The sequence below is a fragment of the Artemia franciscana genome, chromosome 17 (genome assembly GCF_032884065.1).
Source record: "Artemia franciscana chromosome 17, ASM3288406v1, whole genome shotgun sequence".
NCBI classification, from domain to species: Eukaryota; Metazoa; Arthropoda; class Branchiopoda; order Anostraca; family Artemiidae; genus Artemia; species Artemia franciscana.
The window spans coordinates 22,869,048-22,889,589 of record NC_088879.1 but is presented as its reverse complement, the minus strand read 5'-3'; the positions used below and the strand labels follow the sequence as shown (position 1 = coordinate 22,889,589).

Below are 20,542 nucleotides of genomic sequence, written 5' to 3'. Positions count from 1 at the left end.
GTAAGACAGTATAAAGATATTTTATCTTTTACGGCATCTTTCATGAATCGGCTTAAAACATGATGTGCATGGGAGCAACCGAAACTTTTCCGAAAACCAAATTGAAAAGGCGTAAAATCACAATTCGACTCAATTTCTGGTAGTAACAAATGTTCAAGCAACTTACTTAAGAAACACGATACTGTAATGGGACGATAATTCACACATGACGTGGGGTCCTTGCCTCGCTTTTGAATAGACTTTACACGGCCACAAAGGAAACTATCAGGAACAAGCGACTGTGCTAAGCAAGACTGGAAAAATATTTGTAGATGGTTAAGTAGAGCAGGACAATCATAAGCAAAACATCGGTAAGAAAGGCCGTCACCATCAAGGCTATTTGAACGCTTAATTTTTCTTAAAGCCCGGCGAATTTCAGATATTGCTACAGGCTAGATATGAGCCTGCAGGAGACGGTATGGTAAAAGCGGTTTAAGCAACTTATAATAAAAAGACTGAAGAAGACTATTAAATACACTGAACACACGCTTATAATGATCAACAAAATTAGCTAGCTGGAGACAAGATAGGGTAGATGGGGAACATTTCTCACTATTAATAACCTTATTCCAGGAGGCCTTATCGGTGGAGCCTGGCCATGCATTCAAGCGTGCCCTCTTCAAACTGGCCTTATATTCAAGTTTACACTTTTGTTTCAAAGAGAAAACAGCTCCGGAAGATGGTCGGTCACATGATATCCACATACGTAGCCAAAATTTGGCTTTTTGCTTAGCACGTTTTACTTCAGGATCAACGTTCCAATTAGGCTTTCTTGTACCAATCCTAACTTTGTCCACAGGCACTGCAGCTTTGGAAGCTGATTTAAGGCAATGGACGATTTAACAATAATAGAAATTTAGGTCAACTGTACTTGAAGGCGAGGAAACTGACGTTTGCAGCAGGTGATATGGCACTTTTATGGTCGACAGTAAAGCAGTTAGCGTAGCAAGGTATAGTGGGACATTAGCACGATCCCAATTCAACTTCGTATTCCACTTCGGCTGAGCCGAAAGTGTTTTGCCAGATAGCTCACAGGACAAATTACAGCTAAGAATAAGGTGATCGTCATCAATCTTCTCTTCGTCCACCCTGACAATGGATGATATTAAGCTGGAACTGGAAGAGATCACGTTATCCAGGTTCGATTTTGAACAGCCTTTGTTATGAATATACGTGAATGGGAGGCTCTTAACTGCGACGTGATATATGCTAGGAAGTGATTCTAGCAAGAGAATTGATCTATCGGAGGTACCAAGAATGTCACAGTTAAGGTCACCAGCTAAAACCCAATTTAGGTCTTTCAAACGTAGACTTTCGAGTAGAGACTTTAAACTGGAGCAACATTTAGCGAAAGATGTGAACGATGCTATAGAACGTCGATCGCAAGGTAAGTAAACGTTTATAAAGGCGGTACTGTCACATTGAATCGCTAAGATGTTATCATCACAATGAATCACACAGGGCTTTGATGGGGAACGGAAAAAAATTGCTAGGCCACCGGAAGGGCGGCCTCCAGTTTTCTTGGCCTCTTGCGAAAAAAAATGGTGGACAGAAGATCGCTTCAGGCTAGAAACGTTTGATTTGGTCAAAAGATGTTCTTGCAAGAACACTATGTCATGGACTAATAATTCATTAATTAACAAGTCTTTGTCTTTTGGGCCGTTAATATTAAAAGAAGCAAAACTTAAAATAGTGGTATGGTTGATTTTGGAGCAGAGTTCAGAGGACGTTTTATCACTGGGCAATTCATACTATAGGAAACATGAGCTTCGCCGCAGTTGGCACATTTCGGAGCCTCTAAACAAGGATTGTCTTTAGTATTGGAATGGCATCCAGAACATTTAGAGCACTTCATCTCATTCGGGGCACATGGGCAGTGAGCTAACGAATGATGGATACTTTGGCATCTAAGACACCGTCTGGGCAATTCTTTGTATTCCGATATTTTAAAAGACTCGTAACCCAAGCGCAGACCTGTAGCGATGGCAGATTTTGGTGCAGCGGAATCAAGGAACTCTAAACGGAATGTATGAGAAGAGCCAATCTGGCTGGCCTCAACAAGACCAGGAATAACGGAGATGAGTATACTACTAGAAACACTATCGGGAAGTCTCCTAATTACTCCAAGAGGTTTGCGATCAATCACTTTAGCAAGAATATTTGGATAGCTCGCAACAGCAGATGCGGCAAGAGAATTGGCGGAAACTTTATCCCGCGTAACAACAACCCATCTTTTCCTTACCGGATCAGACTTTACCGATACAATACCGTCATGTCCGGCGAAAGAATCAAGCTTTTCCTTGCGAGAAACGGGGTCTCTTAGTTCTGGAGGCGGATATTTAAGAACAACGGCGTACGAGGGTTTGTGATTGGTACCCTTACTATCTGAGACCAAAGAACTATTAATAGACGTTGTTGGACTATTGAGGTGAGCAAGCGATTTTAACTGATCTAGGCACTGGTTGACTTTGGCGGTAAGGATAGAATAAGCTGACGCCGGAATGCTAGGGACTTCAGAGGGGGATTTGATCACGAACTCTGGAACATCAATATTTTCTGCAGAACAGCGAGAAAGAGTAGCGATAATGTCCGACAATGAACTATTCTTAGCACTGGGTCCCGAACGACGAGGTATAGGCTCATCTGAGAAGCAATTGCTATATAAAAGTTTTTTAGCTCCAAGAACATCTTCATACGGGAAAAAATCACTAGCGTATTTCACAATAGACTGATAGTCCAACCCCTCATCGAGATTGTGCTGAGCAAAATTCAAAACTGGGCAATAATAAAGCGTACTGGTATTCCAATTGTCCATGATAAGCAAATTTCACTCACGGCTCGGCATCAGTCCAAAAACAATTAAGTGAAAAAGGTATATCCACAGAGAAGTTTTCAATAAGCACAATTATGAAGTGATCCACACTGGCTAAATGAATGCAATGAGAATAAATAATAACTTGTCTTTGAGTGGGGCTAGTAATCCAGTGATTTGCAAGTAATCCGAATATTTCAATGCACAACTCAGATGATAGTAGTGCTGAATACTAACTCACAACCACAATCCATAAATAATCCTTAAGCCGTAATCATATACAAGTTTATAAATTTATCTAACAAGTTTCAATTACAAGTTTAAAAGTATTTCACTCGTTATTTATTCCAAACGGGTACAGAGTTAATCCGGCTTAAATTCAATTAGTTGTTGACTGGTCAAATACCAAAAGAGAACTTGGAAGCTGGAAGCTATAGGTTACTCAGCCTTCTTGAAGAAATAAGTCTTTGAAAATATAAAATATTAGAAAAAATGTGTATTAACAAACTCTGCTGGCAAATATAAGAAATTTCACTTACATGAAACTAACCTCTTCTTATCCCTGGTGACTTGTTTGTGAAGTATAGAATATTTCTCCATTATTGGAAATAAAAAAGGATCCGAGTATTCTTTACATTGACAGGTAACAAACTTGTCATCCAACCTTACGACAGTGGGTATGAAACTCTGGGCCCGTATTGACAAGTTCAGGATCAGCCCACTCTCCACTATTGGAAATGCATTTAAAAAGAAGCTTTATTTTAGGCTGGTCGGTTTTCTTCCTTTCAAGTTCTTTTCTATTTTGAAATAAATGGAGACGTATTCGTTAATCCCTGGGAGAGAAAGAACTAGAAATTGTAAAACAAGCAAAATATACTCCAAATGATGTAATTGTGAAAGCAACAGCTAAATTTAATAATAAAAATAATGAAAAATTAGACATTGATATCAAATCACCGAAAAAGAAAGAAACTTTGACCGATGAGGCTAGAATCAAAGCAAATAAAAGAAGTTATAATTGCTTTGTCTTTCTCTACGAAAGTATGGGAAGGAACATATTAACTTTTGTCACCAAGCCAGGTTTTTATAGTGTTTATTTATGTGCGCACTAAGGTTCACTTTGTTAAGAGCGATTCGTCCCGTGTTTGATTGTCTTCGCTCTGATAAATAGAAAAAATAGCCTTTGAAAATTGGGAGAACCCGTGTTTTGTTTCTAGTTCTTGTGATGGTTGCAGCAACAGCCACAACCATATAAATAGCGGACCGTGCCCATAGTAACCAAAAGTTTTAGAGTACGTCTTTAAAAAACAGAATAGCGAGGAAAAATTGTCTTTGTAGTTGATTTAGGATGGGGAGTTATTATTCCGTCTAATCTTGATAGTAAAATGTTATTTTGAAGATTAATTAGCCGAAATTTTGAACAAGAGCCTGAACCCCCCCCCCCCCAAAAAAAAAACGGTGTAGGATCGAAACGAAAAATACACCATTGAAATCTCCACTATTGAAAAACCTTTTTAGGACACTTACAGCCCCCCTCACCCACCTTGAACAACAGGAAAAATCACTTCTTTTCCTGGGTAGCATTGATGGGTCCTTTTTTTGCCACTAGCGGGGCCCTGAAACATCAGCAGCTGTTCAAGGACTCATTTAAAAGCTATTTCTTAGGTGTAATAGCTTTTTATAAATTCAACTTGATAACACCACCATTAAGTGCCATACTGCAACCAAAAAATAAAATTGGTGTGCCATTTTCAGAATGTAAAAGCTCGTCGGAACACTGGAACGTCAGAGAGTGTTGTTTAAAGGCTCAATATAAAGACAATTTTTATATCTAATCGTTTCTTATAAATTTGACTAGATAAAACCATCATAAAGTAGCATATGGCACCCGAAATATGCACTTTTGGTGCTGTTCTCATTAAATGAAGCGTAAAGAGTGAGGTGTTGATGGAGGAGACAGCCCCTTTCATATACAGAATAATTTCTGTTCGTTTTAAGTTTTAATGTCCTCCTTAGTTTCAGTTGACAAAACTTTTTTTCTGATCATTTTTTAAATAATGCCGGGAAATACATGAGACGCAAAATAGTGTAGATGATTTTAAATGCCTTGTGGCAAAACTAAGTCATCAAGAAGTAATAGATACAATTGTTTTTCAATATGTTGGTAATACAAATTAAGTTTTTGTTATCTTGAATTTCACAATTTCCTGTTCCTTTGGTTGTTTCTCTTCCTTTTTTGACAGTCAAGAACTGTAATATTCTATTGTGCGATATAATTTTTATCGTATGCTGATTGTTTCAATACATAAACTGCTTTTAAAATTTTCAACCATGACTTGGCTAATTTTTATCATAGCTTTGAAAATTGGTAAAGGTTAGACCAACTAAATAAATTTTGGGGAAACAACTTTTAGCTTTAGAATAACTAAAAATATTTTGTGGTAAAAGCTTTAAATTCAACTATACTTCAGTCTCAGCCCCCTAATGCCACATGCATTTTGTTATGTGTCACTCTTGTTCAGACTGTTTACCCATAAATTGAATCATTAATGACAAAATCAAGAAACAGAAAAACACACAACAACTATATAATTTGGGCATATATTTCCATACAAAGGAGGCGAGTGGTGATAAAGTGTTAAAAACGTGCCTTCAAAATGTGTTAAAAACAATTTTTTTTTACATATTATAAAGCAAAAATTCTTTTCTTAACATCTCTCCTTCTGAATAGCCCCAATTCTTGGCTAATGCCATTGGTTCTTACTGCAAAATAATGCCAAATCAGAAGAAAAAAAATGCCTGTTAATGGATTTCTAGAGAATGAAAATTATATTTCGAAACGATGTTGAATCAGGAATGAAATAAAAATTCTCTTTTGTTACCACAATGCTTATTTCGTATTTGGGATCTTGGTTCAAGACCACCATTCTGTCTGAGGTATAGCTGCATCTTTGAACCGTACCTTGGCTTTGTTATTCATAGGATATAAATACAAATTAAAGAAATGTACTATTTAATTTCCAACTTAATTTTTTTTTTCAAACACAATAGGCCTACTCACTGTTGTTGCTGGCCTGACCTGTATATATTTATTATTTTCGTATATTGGGAAGGTCGCCCATCCTCAATACCTCGCTCTTCACGCTAAAATCCTTTAGCACTTTTAAAAGATTTTTTTTTATTTTAATTAAACGCCCTTGTGTTTCACAAGTCGTTCTTAAAAAATCAGGACAAAAACTCAAACTTCAGCGCAAAGAGCAAGGTATCAAGGAGGGGGCAACCTTCCTGAAACACAAAATAATTTCTGTTCGTTTCAAGTTTTGATGTTGCTCCTTACTTTCAGTTGAAAAAAAAGCTTTTGCTTATTAAATTTCTGATCGTTTTTCAAACAATGCCGGGAAATCAAGCTTCCTTCCATGGAAAATTTCCTCCACACAGAAAGTGCCACAAAGTGAAGCTCTTCTCACGTAAAATACCCCCTCCCACCCACCTGGAGAATACTTCCTGGACAATTCCATCCTTGCTGAAAATCCTCTAGGAAATTGCTCGCGGACGATTTCAAATCATGTTGGAAATCCCCCTCCTTGAAAATTTTTCCGGAAATGCCTCCACCCCCAGTGTATTATTTTATTTCAATATTCAAGCCATAGCTCTTTTTTCGAAAAAAAGAGAATAACCAGTTTTTTAACCGGTAACATCTCGATTTCAAGGCGAACACTATCACAAGGCTATGAGATGTACATTGCAATTACGAATACAATAGGTGAACACTATCGGCAAATTTCATAACTTACATCCCTTTTCCTAGGGGCTGTGGGGAGTCATGTTATCCCCAAAGGCATATATATTAGGCAAAACATGTATTGCATTGCAAAAATGGCAATCCCAAAATTTTGATCGGGTGACTTTGGGGGAAGGGGTCCGGACAAGGGCGGCTAACTGCCCTCCTGCAATTTTGGTGACTTAAAAAGGGCACTAGCTGCTCTCCAATGTTTGTGGTCACTTGAAAAGGGCAGTAGAGCCTTTGATTTTTGTCTTGAATTAGCCCTCTGCCGATCTTCTATGGCCATTGGTTCAATAGTATCACCTCTGGGAAAAAATTTAACACGGATCTGTGATCCGAAAAATACAAAATTCCACATTTGTGTAGATAGAAGTTTGAAACCACTACAGTAGAGTTCTTTGATACGCTAAATATTGTGGTGTGACTTTCATTGAGATTCCTTGACGTCGACATTCACCGGTGAGTGTCCGAAATGCCCTTTTTATGGCACTTGGTATTAATTAAGTGACATATAGCGATCGCAAATACTGTTGGTCTGTTGGTCCCGGTTTTGCTAGTTTAGACATTTCCAGATAAGCTAGGACGATGGAATTTGGCAGGTATATCAAGGACCAGACCAGATTAAATTAGAAATAGTCGTTTTCCCGATTCAACCATTTGGGGGAAGTGGGGGGACGGTTAATTAGGAAAAAATAGAAAAAATGAGCTATTTTTAAATTACGAACGGGTGATCGGATCTTGATGAATTTGATATTTAGAAGGATATCGTGTCTCAGAGCTTTTATTTTAAATTCCGACCGGATCCGGTGACATTCGGGAAAGTTGGAGGGGGAAAACTAAAATCTTGGAAAACGCTTAGGATGGAAGGTTCGGGATGAAACTTCGTGGGAAAAATAAGCACAAGTCCTAGATACGTGATTGACATAACCGGAACGGTTCCGCTTTCTTTGGGGAAGTTAGGGGGATGGTTAATTCTGAAAAATTAGAAAAATGAGGTATTTTTAACTTACGAAGGAGTGATTGGAACTTAATGAAATTTCATACTTAGAAGGACCTCGTAACTTAGATCTTTTATTTTAAATGCCGACAGGATCCAGTGTCATTGGGGGGAGTTCGGATGAAGGAAACCGGAAATCTTGGAAAAGGCTCAAAGTGGAGAGATCAGGATGAAACTTGGTGGGAAGAAAAAGCACAAGTCCAAGATACGTGGCTGATGTAACCGGACTGGATCCGCTCTCTTTGGGGGAGTTGGGAAGGGGGGGGGGGTTAATTCGGAAAAATTAGAAAAAAATGAGGTATTTTTAGCTTACGAACGGATGACCAGATCTTATTGAAATTTGATATTTTGAAGGATCTTGTGATTCAGGGCTTTTTATCTAAATGCCGACCAGATCCGGTGACATTGGGGGAGTTGGAGGGGGAAACCGGAAATCTTGGAAAACGTGAAAATTGAGGTATCTTTATCTTACGAATGGGTGATCGGATCTTAATGAAACTATATATATAGAAAGAGTTTGTGTCTCAGATGCTCATTTTCAATTTGAATCGGGTCCGGGGAAATAGGGCTCTAGAGGGGGAAACAGAAATCTTGGAAACCGGAAATCTTGGAAAACGCTTAGAGTAGAGAGATCAGGATGAAACTTGATGGGAAGAATAAGCTCAAGTTCTAGATACGTGATTGACATAATTGGAATGGATCTGCTCTCTTTTTGGGGAGTTGGGGGGGGGGTGTTAATTTGGAAAAATTAGAAAAATTGTGGTATTTTTAACTTAAGAACGGGTGACTGAATCTTAATGAAATTTGATATTTAGAAGGTACTCATGTCTCGAGCTCTTATTTTAAATCCCGACCAGCTCTGGTGAAATTGGGGAGTTGGAGGGGGAAACCGGAAATCTTGGAAAACGCTTAGAGTGGAGAGATCGGGATGAAACTTTTAGGGTAGAATAAGCAAATGTCGTAGGTACGTGATTGACGTAACCGTAATGGTTCCACTCTCTTTGGGGGATTTAGGCGGGGGGTCCAGTGCTTTGGTGACTTTGGTGCTTCTGGACGTGCTAGGACGATGGAAAATGGTAGGCGTGTCAGGGACCTGCACAAGTTGACTTGAAGTCGTTTTCTGTGATTTGACCATCTAGGGGGCTGAAGGGAGAGGAAAAATTAGAAAAAATGGGGTATTTTTAACTTACGAATGAGTGATCGGATCTTAATGAATATTGATATTTAGAAGGACATCGTGTCTCAGAGCTCTTATTTTAAATCTCGACCGGTATTAAGCCTCTGATTTTCCTTTTAAATCAATCTATTGATCCTTCGAATTTTGCTAGAGCTCATGCCAAATGAGCTCTTGGCTCCTCCGGCCTCGTCACAAGTGTCATATGAGCTCTTAGCTCTTGTTTCTCCTTGGATTTAGTCAGCGCTGGCAGTCAATTTTCCAAATTTAATGCAAGATTTGATGATGACAGGTTAGGTTAGGTTTGGATTTTTAACCTATTTCTGATATTTATAACCATATTTAACCAAACATACCCTAAACTAACATAATCTAAAGTTACCTAATTTTTACCATCATAGCATGCATAAGCCGGAAAAAGCTGACTCGCGAAGCTGCTAATTGAAACCATGCAGAGAAAAAAGAATTTTGGACATTCACCGGTGAATGCTGACGTTAACCAGATTTCAGATATTCGTGGTAACATCTATTAATATAAAATTTCCTCTTTATAGAGATTCGGTTACTATTGAGGCGCGTCACTCCTTGCTAAAGTTTGCCACCATGAACTGTTTGATGAGACGTTGGTGATCCGAATTCAATCGACAATGGATTATCCGAATTTAACGAATTCTGAATTTTTGGTTTATGCACAATAAATGAAATAGTATTACACGTGACGGACTGGCAGGATGTGGTGGTGGGTGGTGGTGCGCGGACGACAGGGCTTGTCACGATGCCCTTTCTTACCAATCTGCATGTTTTACGTTTTACGCGTTGCAGTTTAAATTCCAGGACATTTTGTAGATCATCTGGGACGACATGGACACAAGTTTCAAACCGGTAAAATGTCCCATTGTACTGGGACGGGTGGCAACCCTAACCTAATGCTCTCTTTATCCACGATTAACCTCTGCATTTCGCAAGTTTGTAGATTAGATTACAAAAAACTTTTTCAATTGCAAAATTTATTTAAGATATAGTAAAAAATGAACAGCACATAGATACTATGTAGTCTCTAATTAAAATTGTTATTTAAAATCTTAAGAATCCCAATTAGAATAATTAGGCCCCTCTATTGAAGACTTCTAGCTAGTATATTTTTCTCTATATTTGTTCTTTTTTTCGTTAGGCCTACTCCACTTCTTTTTCGTGGGTTGTAAGTGAGCAAAAATGAACTTATCTATCTGATCTACAAAAGCTTTTTTGACGGGTTTTACGAGAAATAGTAATTTATTCAAAAATAATAATTAACAGAGGAGAACCGAGTTTACAAAAAAAACTGATCCAGCTTTAGTAACCTAACAAAAACAACATAATTTTATTTTGTATTGTCCTTTTTATAACATATCTTTTCATTATTACTCCCTGCCCGAGTCCCCAAACATGTGTACGTGATTGTTTGCAAATGTGTATTATTGCCTATCAAAGAAGATGCATTCTAGTATGCTATGCGTGTAAAACTTGATTACATAATAGCAATCACAGCCGAAAGGCTCTATGGACTGGCTTTGATGTTGATGTACAAAGGTCAAATTGGAAATTGGAGCCGAAGTTGCAATAGTATACTGGGCGCTAATGGGAAAAAAGGATTGCTAGCTTCGAACGAAAAATTTCAGGGTGGTTCTCAAACGCGTGTTTCTGTAGTGCTCATTTTGATTCAAATGATTCCGTGTGCTATGTCAGGTAAATACAAAATATCTAGACGTCAGAAATACTTTATTTTGACAGCTTTAAGACTCATTCTGGTGCATCACGGTCTTTTCGCAGAAACTGATACTTTTTCTCTAGCTATTTGTAAGCTTCTTTATAAACTACGCAATCTATCTCGGATAGATAGTGATCTATCCTAGTGAATATCAAGGGATAGTGCCAACGAGTCTGCGTGCCGTATCCGTTTTGTTTGTAAAATTACAAAGGATGGGATTTTTGTTATATTGCAAAGTGGTTAAGTTTGATAAAGAAAGCTCTCAGAGAAGGATCCAAAGCCTAAATTATGCTCCAGAAAGGTCTTTTCGAGTATATACATACACCCTTTTCCCGTTATCAATATGTGGTGCTAATAGGGGGGGGGTGTCCTCTATATTTATTGGTCTCGCTCCCTAGATTTTGAAAACTTTTTGTGGTATTTTATTGAAAAATACCTTTTTGTCATCTTCATGTGAGAAAATCGGAAAAACTAAGTTACTCCCTCCTAGATTTTGAAAATAAATTTTGCCCGACTCCCAGCATTTTCTTGAATTAGTGGTACTGCTGTAAATGACTAAAACACGTTCGAGGCCCAAGGAATGTCTTTTGAGCCCAATGGTCTTGGTAGACTAATTTTTTAAAGCAAAGTTTTTCTTACGGATGTAAAGAGGGAAGGAAAAGCTTAAAACGAACAAAAATTCTTTATTTGCAGCTTACGCAAGATATGTTTATAAAAAACAGCTCAATAAACTTGATCCTGTTATTTTAAAGGACTTGTTTTAAAACTAGCGGTATAGTGAAAACTGATGTTGTTTTGAGTTTTTCAAGTATTATAATTGTGAACTAAAAGTTATCGATATCACAACTCATGGCTAAAGAAAGACTATCTAGTCACCTATAAATGGGTCTTTTATTTTTTTTAACTACTCATGGAATTTTATGATCCCAAAAGAACATGATGTTTCTTTAGGTTAATTTTGTGTTCTTAGCAAAACGCTAGTTTTGACAATTCTACTGATATTGGAAAATCTAACGAGTAGTTTATTTAAGCTAGTCTTGTAGATATATCTTGCGTAATATTCGAAGCAGTAATTTTTCTTCGCTTAAGTTTCAACTTTGCTCTTTACTTCTATTAGAAACTTTTTTTAATTGATTTTTGCTCGTTTTTATCTTTTCATGAACATACACAATGAAGCCTACATAAAGATAATATGAAAAAAACTTCGTTTTCTTAAAGAGTTAAAGAGGCTGCGTCCCAAAGTCGAACCTGAAAACGTACAGAAATTAGGAGAGGCAGTTGGGGGGCTGCCGCCCCCCAAACCCCCCGCTTTTAAAGACTCTTTTGTACAGGTTTTTTGTTGTGGGGGGCTGCCGCCCCCTAACCCCCCGCTCTTGGCTTGAGAAAGGCCCTCTTTTAATTAACAAAGAATACAAAACAGGATTTTGTTTGCTACCCTACCCCCGCCCCCAGCTCTTAGCTTGTGTGCTCTGTGTCTGGGAAACAGTTTCAATAATTATGTTAAAATGTAAATGGAGTGGTCAACTTCATTGTTACTAATTACTAGTTTCGGCGCAATGGTTCTCCTGTCCTCTTGTGTTTAACATTTTTCGAAGTTATTCCATTATTCATTCATTTCAATTTTTTGTTAATTAAAAGAGGGCCTTTCCGAAGCCAAGAGCGGGGGGTTAGGGGGGCGGCACCCCCCCACAACAAAAAACCTTTACAAAAGAGTCTTTAAAAGCGGGGGGTTTGGGGGGCGGCAGCCCCCCCAACTGCCTCTCCTAATCCCTGTACGTTTTAAGGTTCGACTTTGGGACGCAGCCTCTTTAACTCTTTAAGAAAACGAAGTTTTTTTCATATTATTTCTGTACGTTTTTCTACAATCCATGGTGGATGTAATTTAATAATTCCTGTACTCCTCGTACAGGAATTAGGACTGCCTCTCCTAATTCCCGTACGTTTTAAGGTTCGACTTTGGGACGCAGCCTCTTTAACTCTTTAAGAAGAGTTAAACTTTCAAGCAAAATTACTCGGAGAAATCCGCGTCGAATGAGTCTTCATACACCCAGATCCGATGTCGGCTGTGACCTGTAGGCGTGGCGAAAAAAAAAACAAAAGGAGAACATGAACATTAAGTGGCTCTGCGTGGTTTCTGGAAAACAGGGAAGGAGTTATCGGATCGAGCTGAAATTTCGCGGATAAGCTCCTGGGCCCTAGGGGACCTTAACTTGTGAATTTCAGCCCGATCGGACAACGTTAAAGGGGGGGGGGGTCGAAACTTTTGACCAGATTTTCCCCATGAAGGAAAAGTCGGAGGAGGACGAAATTTGGCAGGTTTCTTAGTTGGAGCTCGGGCTACGAAATGCATTCCTCCCCATCCCTCTGCGACCACTGGAACTGAAGATCGCTTAACATTGTCGTGGTTCGCCTCTTTAAAGAGGCACGAGTGTGCCTCCTTGATATCTGTTTAATTTAGGCAATAAAACTAGACAAAATGACATAGCTTGTAAAAAAAGGCAATAAAACTAAACAAAATAACATAGCTTGTAAAAAAAACGACAAGGAATATAAATTTTATTTCCTACCTCCCTATACCTTTCCACAAAATATGTACACTTTACTGTTGCACATTTTTTTTTCATGGTTTCCCCTCTTGAGGTAGCTTAGTAAAGAACGAACTCTAACTCGTAATAATCGAACATTTAAAATCGTGTTAAAAAAGCTATCGAATGAGGGAGAATCGCCATTTAGACCTGATTCAGGAATGGTAATTATAATTTTAACTAATTACTTAAAAATGCCATCATCTACTGGCAATTTTTCTAAACCCTTTGCAGTCATTACAGCATTCATTCCACAATTAATTAACGGTTTATTAATAAACATGAAACTCACTCGGACATTTAACGTCATATATTAGAGCCGGTTTTCAAGATGTGTAGCTAAAAATCCCCTATTTTTGGTTTTCGAGGATGCAAAATAGGTTGGTTACCTTAGAGTTTGTATTCCCCGGCATTTAGACCCTCTTGGTGCGCAAATGATGTTTTGTAGTACAATATGGCAGAAACTACTTTACTATCTGTTGTCAAGAAGGAGCATTCAGAACCTCATGTTTAGGGCCATGTTTCGGACCATGAAAACCCAATTGGCTATCTTAAAATTTATACTTTCTAGTTTAAAACACTTTTAAAATAGCTGTATAGTAGGAAAAATACCATTTCTAGCTGATTCTGGATTGTTAACTCTTATTTCAATTGACCTTAATGAACAAATGTTAACAAATTTATTTGAATTTCGAAAAAAAAACCTGAAATTCCTTAAAAATGGCGTTGAATCGAAATGGAAATTTTACCATTGGAATTGACATGGTTGAAAACCTCAGACAAGAAAATTAGAGTCCCTCCACCTTGAACAACAAGGAAAATTACCTTTTCGCATGGAAACCAGTGATGTTTATCATGGAAAGCAATTACCCCTTTCTGTTTGTTCTTTTTCTTTTTTTCCCCTGGGTGATCGTACTGAATCAGTCATCGTAGAATTTTCGGACAGGCCATACACGAAAGGAAATCGTCATTTTCAGTGCCATTTTAAGTAAGAAAAGAGATCATGCCACAGAAAAGTTGGGTGTTCTGCCGTTCTGTGCCACGAAACATGAATTCCTTGAGAACGGAGATTTTTAAGATAACCAACCGATTTTTTTAATAAAAAATACAATGCTTGAAATAAACATTGTTTTCAGTAAAGTGCAAGTGACGTTCTGTCTTTTGAGAGACCTAGGAGCCTTCCTGCTCCTACCTGCTTTTTATGGCCTAGTTGCTTCTTTTTATGGTAACATTTTATGGTAACAGTTCTTTTTCTTTTTTTTAGATTTAGCTTGATTATTCATTAGAATTTTTATTTGTTTTCGATATCATTTATTCATTGATAGTGATTTCAATTCGTTTTAATTTTGAATTATTATATGACTTATTTCTGCTCATCTTTGGCTTAATTTAACTCTTTACTTTTCCTTGAAAAACTTCTGATTAAGTTTTTTTTATCTAGTTTCTGTTCGTTTCTAGTCAATTTTTTTTTTACATAAAAGGAGAGTTCGTAAAGTTTTTTTCGGCTTTTCTGCTTAAAAATTAACATTTCGACTTGGTGATTATTTTTTTATTCAAATTAATATCCAAATGAAAATATTCATAGTTCAAGTATATTTAATAGGAGTGGAGGTAGATTGATTTGTCCGAGCTCACTCAAAATACGACTGATTAGTAACAAAGAGTTTTTTAGCTAATTTCGAGACACTTCCCTACCACTTCCAAGAGAAAATTTAGTTTTGTTGCCCCAAAGGAGGATCTCCGAGGGTTCATTCCTGGAAACGTATTTGTCGAGTCTTCCAATTATTTTGAAAAACGTGGCTATCTGAAAATTTTGATCGATATTTCTTTGTAGTTGTGGGCGCTGGGTAGAAAAAAGGCACGGGAGGAAGGCTAGAAGCCCATAAATCAATTAGGACACTGGAACTGTTAACGTCCCATTTCAATGAACAATTTCCATTGCGGTAATATTGCAGGTGTCCTCACCTAACATATTTTGTGTAAACACCATAAATATTAGTCTAATACTCTTAGCCTTCCTAGTGACCTTAGCCGTTTCTTAGATACAGCAGACACATTTTTTTTTGACAACCTGGATGCATTTAGTGTATTTTGACCCAGTTGAACATTCCCTGAAAGTTTCAACTTGAGACTCTTAGCTTTTCCAGAGACATTACAGATATGCCCTTTGCACAACCTGGATGCACGTCATGTCTTCTGATTTAGTTCTATTTCTCCTGAAAATTTCAACTGAATGCCCTTATTGACAACCTTGGTCGACATAGGGTCTTTTGATCTAGTTCAATAACTCCCTCAACTCCCAACTTTTAAGCGAGTGAGCCCCTCCCATGTTTTTCGACAACTCTTTCCATACGAAGTAGCTTAGTCAAAAGAATAAAAAGAAAAATACATTGAAGCCATTTCGCTCTTTAGCACTATTCCATTGCCTGCGATGACAGATAAGCATATTGAAGTTATTAGCGTAATTTATAAGAATGATAATACTTTGGTAAGGTAGGAAATGAGGATAGTACTTGCTTGGGTGTTGAATCAGGAGCTTAGCGGGATTGTGTCTTATCCCCGTTTATATGGATTATTTTAATGGACTTTGTCCAAAAAAAGACAAAGGCTATTGGAGAATATGGCAGCAAATGAGTAAGTAAAACTTTCATAAATTTGGATTATACAGATGACTTGAGTTTTCGTGATAAACAGGATCGTAAAATGAAAGAATTGTCGGATGTCTGGAAACTTCAGTGTGCTAGAGTAACTTTGAAGTTGACATTAAATTGCCAAGAAGGGAGAAAATTAAATTTGACTGTTTAAATTAATCAAGTGGAAACTTACACAACCATGCATATTAAAAAAAGAATAAATGGGAAAAATGAATTCAGTTTTTAATGAAAAAACTCGAATTAATGAATACGTTTGTGCAGCTTTTTGTACCAGTAAGAGAGGGCAATAGCTTTAAAGAAAAGAACCGTGAGCAAAAGTGAGCAAAAAGAAAAGCTAAATCATATGGCACGAAACGGCTTGAGAAGGTATAACTTTCCTATGAAGGTGTTGCTGTCTTCTGGAATTCACAAATTGCTGATGTTTGAATTGTTAAGGACGAAAGTGGTGACAGATTCAACGAATCTGTTATGTTTATTGATTTTCTCTGTTCAACGTGGCAGTACTGACAGAAAGGTGGTAAGGTAGTACGGTGTTACGAGGCAGAAAGTTGGTACGACTGTAAAACTTCGTAATTTTGAATAAGTCAAATTAAAAATGAAAGAAAATGAAACGGTTTTCAAGTGTAAATAGACCTAAGAAGCGTACAGGGTGCAAGAAAGGGTTTTGTTTTGATTTTGCTTTTAAGCCAATCTTCCGGGGTCAAACGGAAACAGGGTCATTCTTAAACGAGTTCGGAAGAAGTAAGATTGGTTTAAAGGTAATTTGAATTTCGTGGGAAGGGAAGAGAGTGAAACTTTGAATAGATTAGGATGGAGAAGGAACGTTCGCTGCTGTTTTGGCCTCAGGTGCCTTGGTACTGCTGGCAGTTGTTAGTGCTAGTAGTAATAGTGGTAGATATTTGCATCTGTTACATGTTGATTACACATAGGATAGGGACTCTGAATGTTATTTATAAAATAATTTCACTTCTAAATACTAAGGGCTAAAATTAAATTGAATTTATTTATTCCAGTCGTAAAAGAGAAGATGGATGAAATGGAAACCTTTCGCGACCTCTTAGTAAAACAGGTGGATTCACTTCAAAAATTTTTCGACACCTGTAAGGATACCTTCAGCACAGAAAAAGACGGTGATGGTAATGTTTACTGATTATAATTTTGTAAGCCATTTGTTGGGCTACCCCTGTCTATTTGTACAGTAACTATCCAAGCATATGGATAAAAAGAATTTTGCGCCTATTTCCGCACCTCAAATCTGGATTTTTTTTTTCTTTTTTTTTTTTTTTTTTTAGCCAGCCTTGCCAGAAATATGTGTCTGTATCTATTGCTTGAGAATTTTTTTTGCGAAACTTCTGTTTTTTTTGGTTTTTTTCTGTTTATGTTAGGTAAAATAACAGCAGAAATGGAAACCATTCTGAGAATGTTGTGCTAATTCGGTGTAGACCTAAGTTATTAACTCGTCCTAGATGCTTGGGTTTTATCAAACTACTTACACCAGTTGCAATTTTACTCTTAGAAACCCATGCAGTTTCATTAGTGGGAGCTAACCTGTACTTCAAAAAGAGGTTTTAATGAAGTAAAAACTAAAATACAAATGCGAAATATGTTACGTGGTATACACAAATGAAATTTTACGTAATTTGTTTTAGCTATATTGCTCTATCGGATTCCTACTTGAATCTAGGAGATCACAAGATCTCACCTAAACTGAAAAACTTTAAACTTTAAAAATAAAAATAAAACTTTGCCTATGTAGTTTTTTTTTGTATTTGTACTTTGTCAAATACCAAATAAAATAATATCTCATACCAAATAATGTCTCATACCAAATAAAATTTGTCTGATGTCCAAACAGGACATATAGCATATAGAACGCATTTCAAAGCTGATGAGTCCTTATAGAGGACTCATTTGAACGGAAATCACAATATTTAGTACCCTTTTTAAATAAACAAAAGAGATTGAGCCACAATATAGTGGTATTATCTGCGATTTTCCGCCCAAAAACATCAGTTTTCTCCTAAAGAGAATAAAAATGTCACATAATACGAATTCTCAGATACCCAATCGATTCGCTATTGGGTAAGAGCCTCGGCTTGAGCTTTTTTCCCCCCTATCTTTAAAACCGATGAAGATGAGGTTAACGTCAATGCCGCACTGATTTCCGTGTTTAATCGTAAGTCGTCTACTGACTAGCAGGACTATCAGGCTCATACCAAATCGTACAGAGATGTTTAATAGATCGTTTCAAAGCACTTGATTGGCGCTTTTTAAGAACTTATCTCGTTATCACCATAGTAAAGTACCATAATTCACCAAAAATGACACTTTAGTACTATTTCTAAAGTTGAAAGGCTGGAAAGTGTAAATGAGGTATCATTGTAATCTTTATGGTCGAAAACCGTTAACTGGAGTTTATAATTCCTTCTCTTGTTTACTTCCCCTGTCAGCCCCCTTAGTAATCGGAAACTAAAATATGCAGTTTCAATAAAACTGCCTAATGAGAAAAAAGAAATTTGACGTTGGTTTTGGAATGACAGCTGTTAATTCATCATCTGCACCGAACTGTCCTAATATATTGATTGACAACTCCAGTCACTCCAGTTACTCGCATAATTACGAGACGTATCATGATAAATTTATACTTGTTTTAAACACAATGTTTGTTGTCGTTTTCTGTGCTACCTCATAACTTGAAGATGTAGCTGCTGAAAGGAAGCCTACTGCAGGGAATACGCTATGATTTGGGGTTATGGAAGACACATAGATTAGCGTTGCTTGGGCAACGCGAAGTGTTGCAGTAACCTTTTTTTGGTCTCGCCGACAAAAGTATTATGGGATCAGAATTTTGATTTTGTTTCTTTACCGGCGGTTAAATATTGTTGTTGGCGTTTTGAGCTTCACAGTATGACATGAATGCCGCAGTGAGCTCCGTGTTTATATACAATAATCAGCTGACAGTGGCTTAAATTTTGCAGTAAAAACGCAATTGTGTATAAATCGTGAGCAGATGTTGATAAATCGTGAGCAGATCGTGAGCAGTTGATAAATCGTGAGCAGATTCAATTAGCAAAAGAGATCCTGTCAGAGAAATGGTGTTTTCTACTATTTTTTACCACAGAATACCTGTTTTGCCAAAAGGGTGTCAATATGCTTGGGAATGTAAATTCTGAGATAGCCAGTCGATTTTTCATTGTCTGATACCCTCAAAAGGAGGTTTGGAGCCCCTAATCTTGAAAAACGAGGAACATCACTTTTTTGTAGGGTTAGCATGCATTTCCTTATTTATGGCTTTTTTTTTACTGTCAGTGCTTGCAATCTACCATATAATCGTAGAGATTCTTAATAGCTCATTCAAAAGCTACTACTTCTGTCTACGTGCCTCTTATGAATGGGTCTTGATAACTTTATCGTTAAGTGTCACTTGATAATAAAACGGCACTTTCGGTGCCACTTCTAAAGTGGAAAGGCTGGGAAGCATAACAAGGTTTTCATTGTAATCTCAATCGACGAAACCCTTTTAACCAGAGACTTACAATCTTGTGTTCTCTGTCTCCATGCCCCATTAATAAGTGGAAACTTAAAACGGCGTTTTGAACAAACTAATGCCTAATGAAAAAATTACCCTTATTTGCGTCCATTTTTAACAGCATTTATGATCAAGGTCCTCGGGCTCATTAGTTACGTGACAAAGTTACCCATATCTTGTGGGGAAGTTTAAGAAAGCTAGAAAGTAAAGGCTATATTAGATGTCCAATTTTTAGCAAAAAATCATATTGACTTCTTTAGTTTCATCGCCTAACTTAAATCGGTTTCCTTTTGTAAGGTTTAGTCTGTATATTTAGCGAAAAATAAATTTGAGCAAATTAATTTTCAAAATACGATGGATTTTAAATGTCTACTAAATGTTGACGATATCATGGATGGTGAAAGAATGGAGAGCCTTATATATTAGTTGTTATTTTTTTGGCAGGCTAAAAATGAAATTTATGGAATGGGGTTGCGCGCTAGACATGAAGTCCTTTGTCTGCAAGGACAGGGTTCGAGTCATGGTACCGGTTTTTTCGTTAGTTTCTGCATTAGATAGATAGATAGATAAGTGTATTTTTAAGCCAAATATACGGTCATGAACACAGTAAAATAACATAAATGGAAGGCATAAATAACATAAACTTTGATCCGCGATCATCATAAAACACTTAAATGAAACGCTACATTAACCTAACAATAGTAATTAATTCTTGAAATTACGGTTGTTGAAAAAAAATATTTAAGGCTTGGAAAAAACACTTAAAACATTACATTTACTTTATGCTGGGATTTTGTGTTGCGAGAGGAACACTATTGTTTTGTCGGTTTTTTTTTTCTTTCTTTTTTTTTTTTTTTTTGTTCCTAGCGCCCCAAATTCAGTTTATCCCTAGAAAGTGGTAAGGGTCTAGCGGTTTTTACGGAAAGTGTGGACCTTTGGCCGTATTGATGAATATGCTCTTGCGTGGGGCCAAAAAGGATGGTTTTTGTTTGTCCTTAAGCCAGAGCCTATAGTGTGTGAAGTGGAGTTGTATTGCCTATGTCAGAGAGAACTATCTGAAGTTATGTAGTTAAGCTTTCGTTTCGTTAAATCATGTTTCTGCTTTCGAGTGGAAAGCTCCGTTCTAGCAGGCAAGCAGGCAGGCATCACTTTCAAATTGAAGATGGACTAAGATCTATAACTGTAAAATATATGCGGCAGTTACCCGGCCCCACAGCCAAT

At 37.2% G+C, this 20,542-nt stretch overlaps 1 protein-coding gene across 5 annotated transcripts in view; it reads left to right on the top strand.

Moving 5' to 3' along the window:
• LOC136038016 (ceramide transfer protein-like) overlaps window positions 1-20,542 on the top strand; it is a 56,513-nt gene that overhangs the window by 25,075 nt on the left and 10,896 nt on the right. For all 5 annotated transcript variants that reach the window (XM_065720944.1, XM_065720948.1, XM_065720947.1 and 2 more), the window contains exon 5: window positions 16,806-16,928. In XM_065720944.1, coding sequence (XP_065577016.1) covers window positions 16,806-16,928 — 123 coding nt within the window. The remainder of the gene's footprint in view (window positions 1-16,805; window positions 16,929-20,542) is intronic.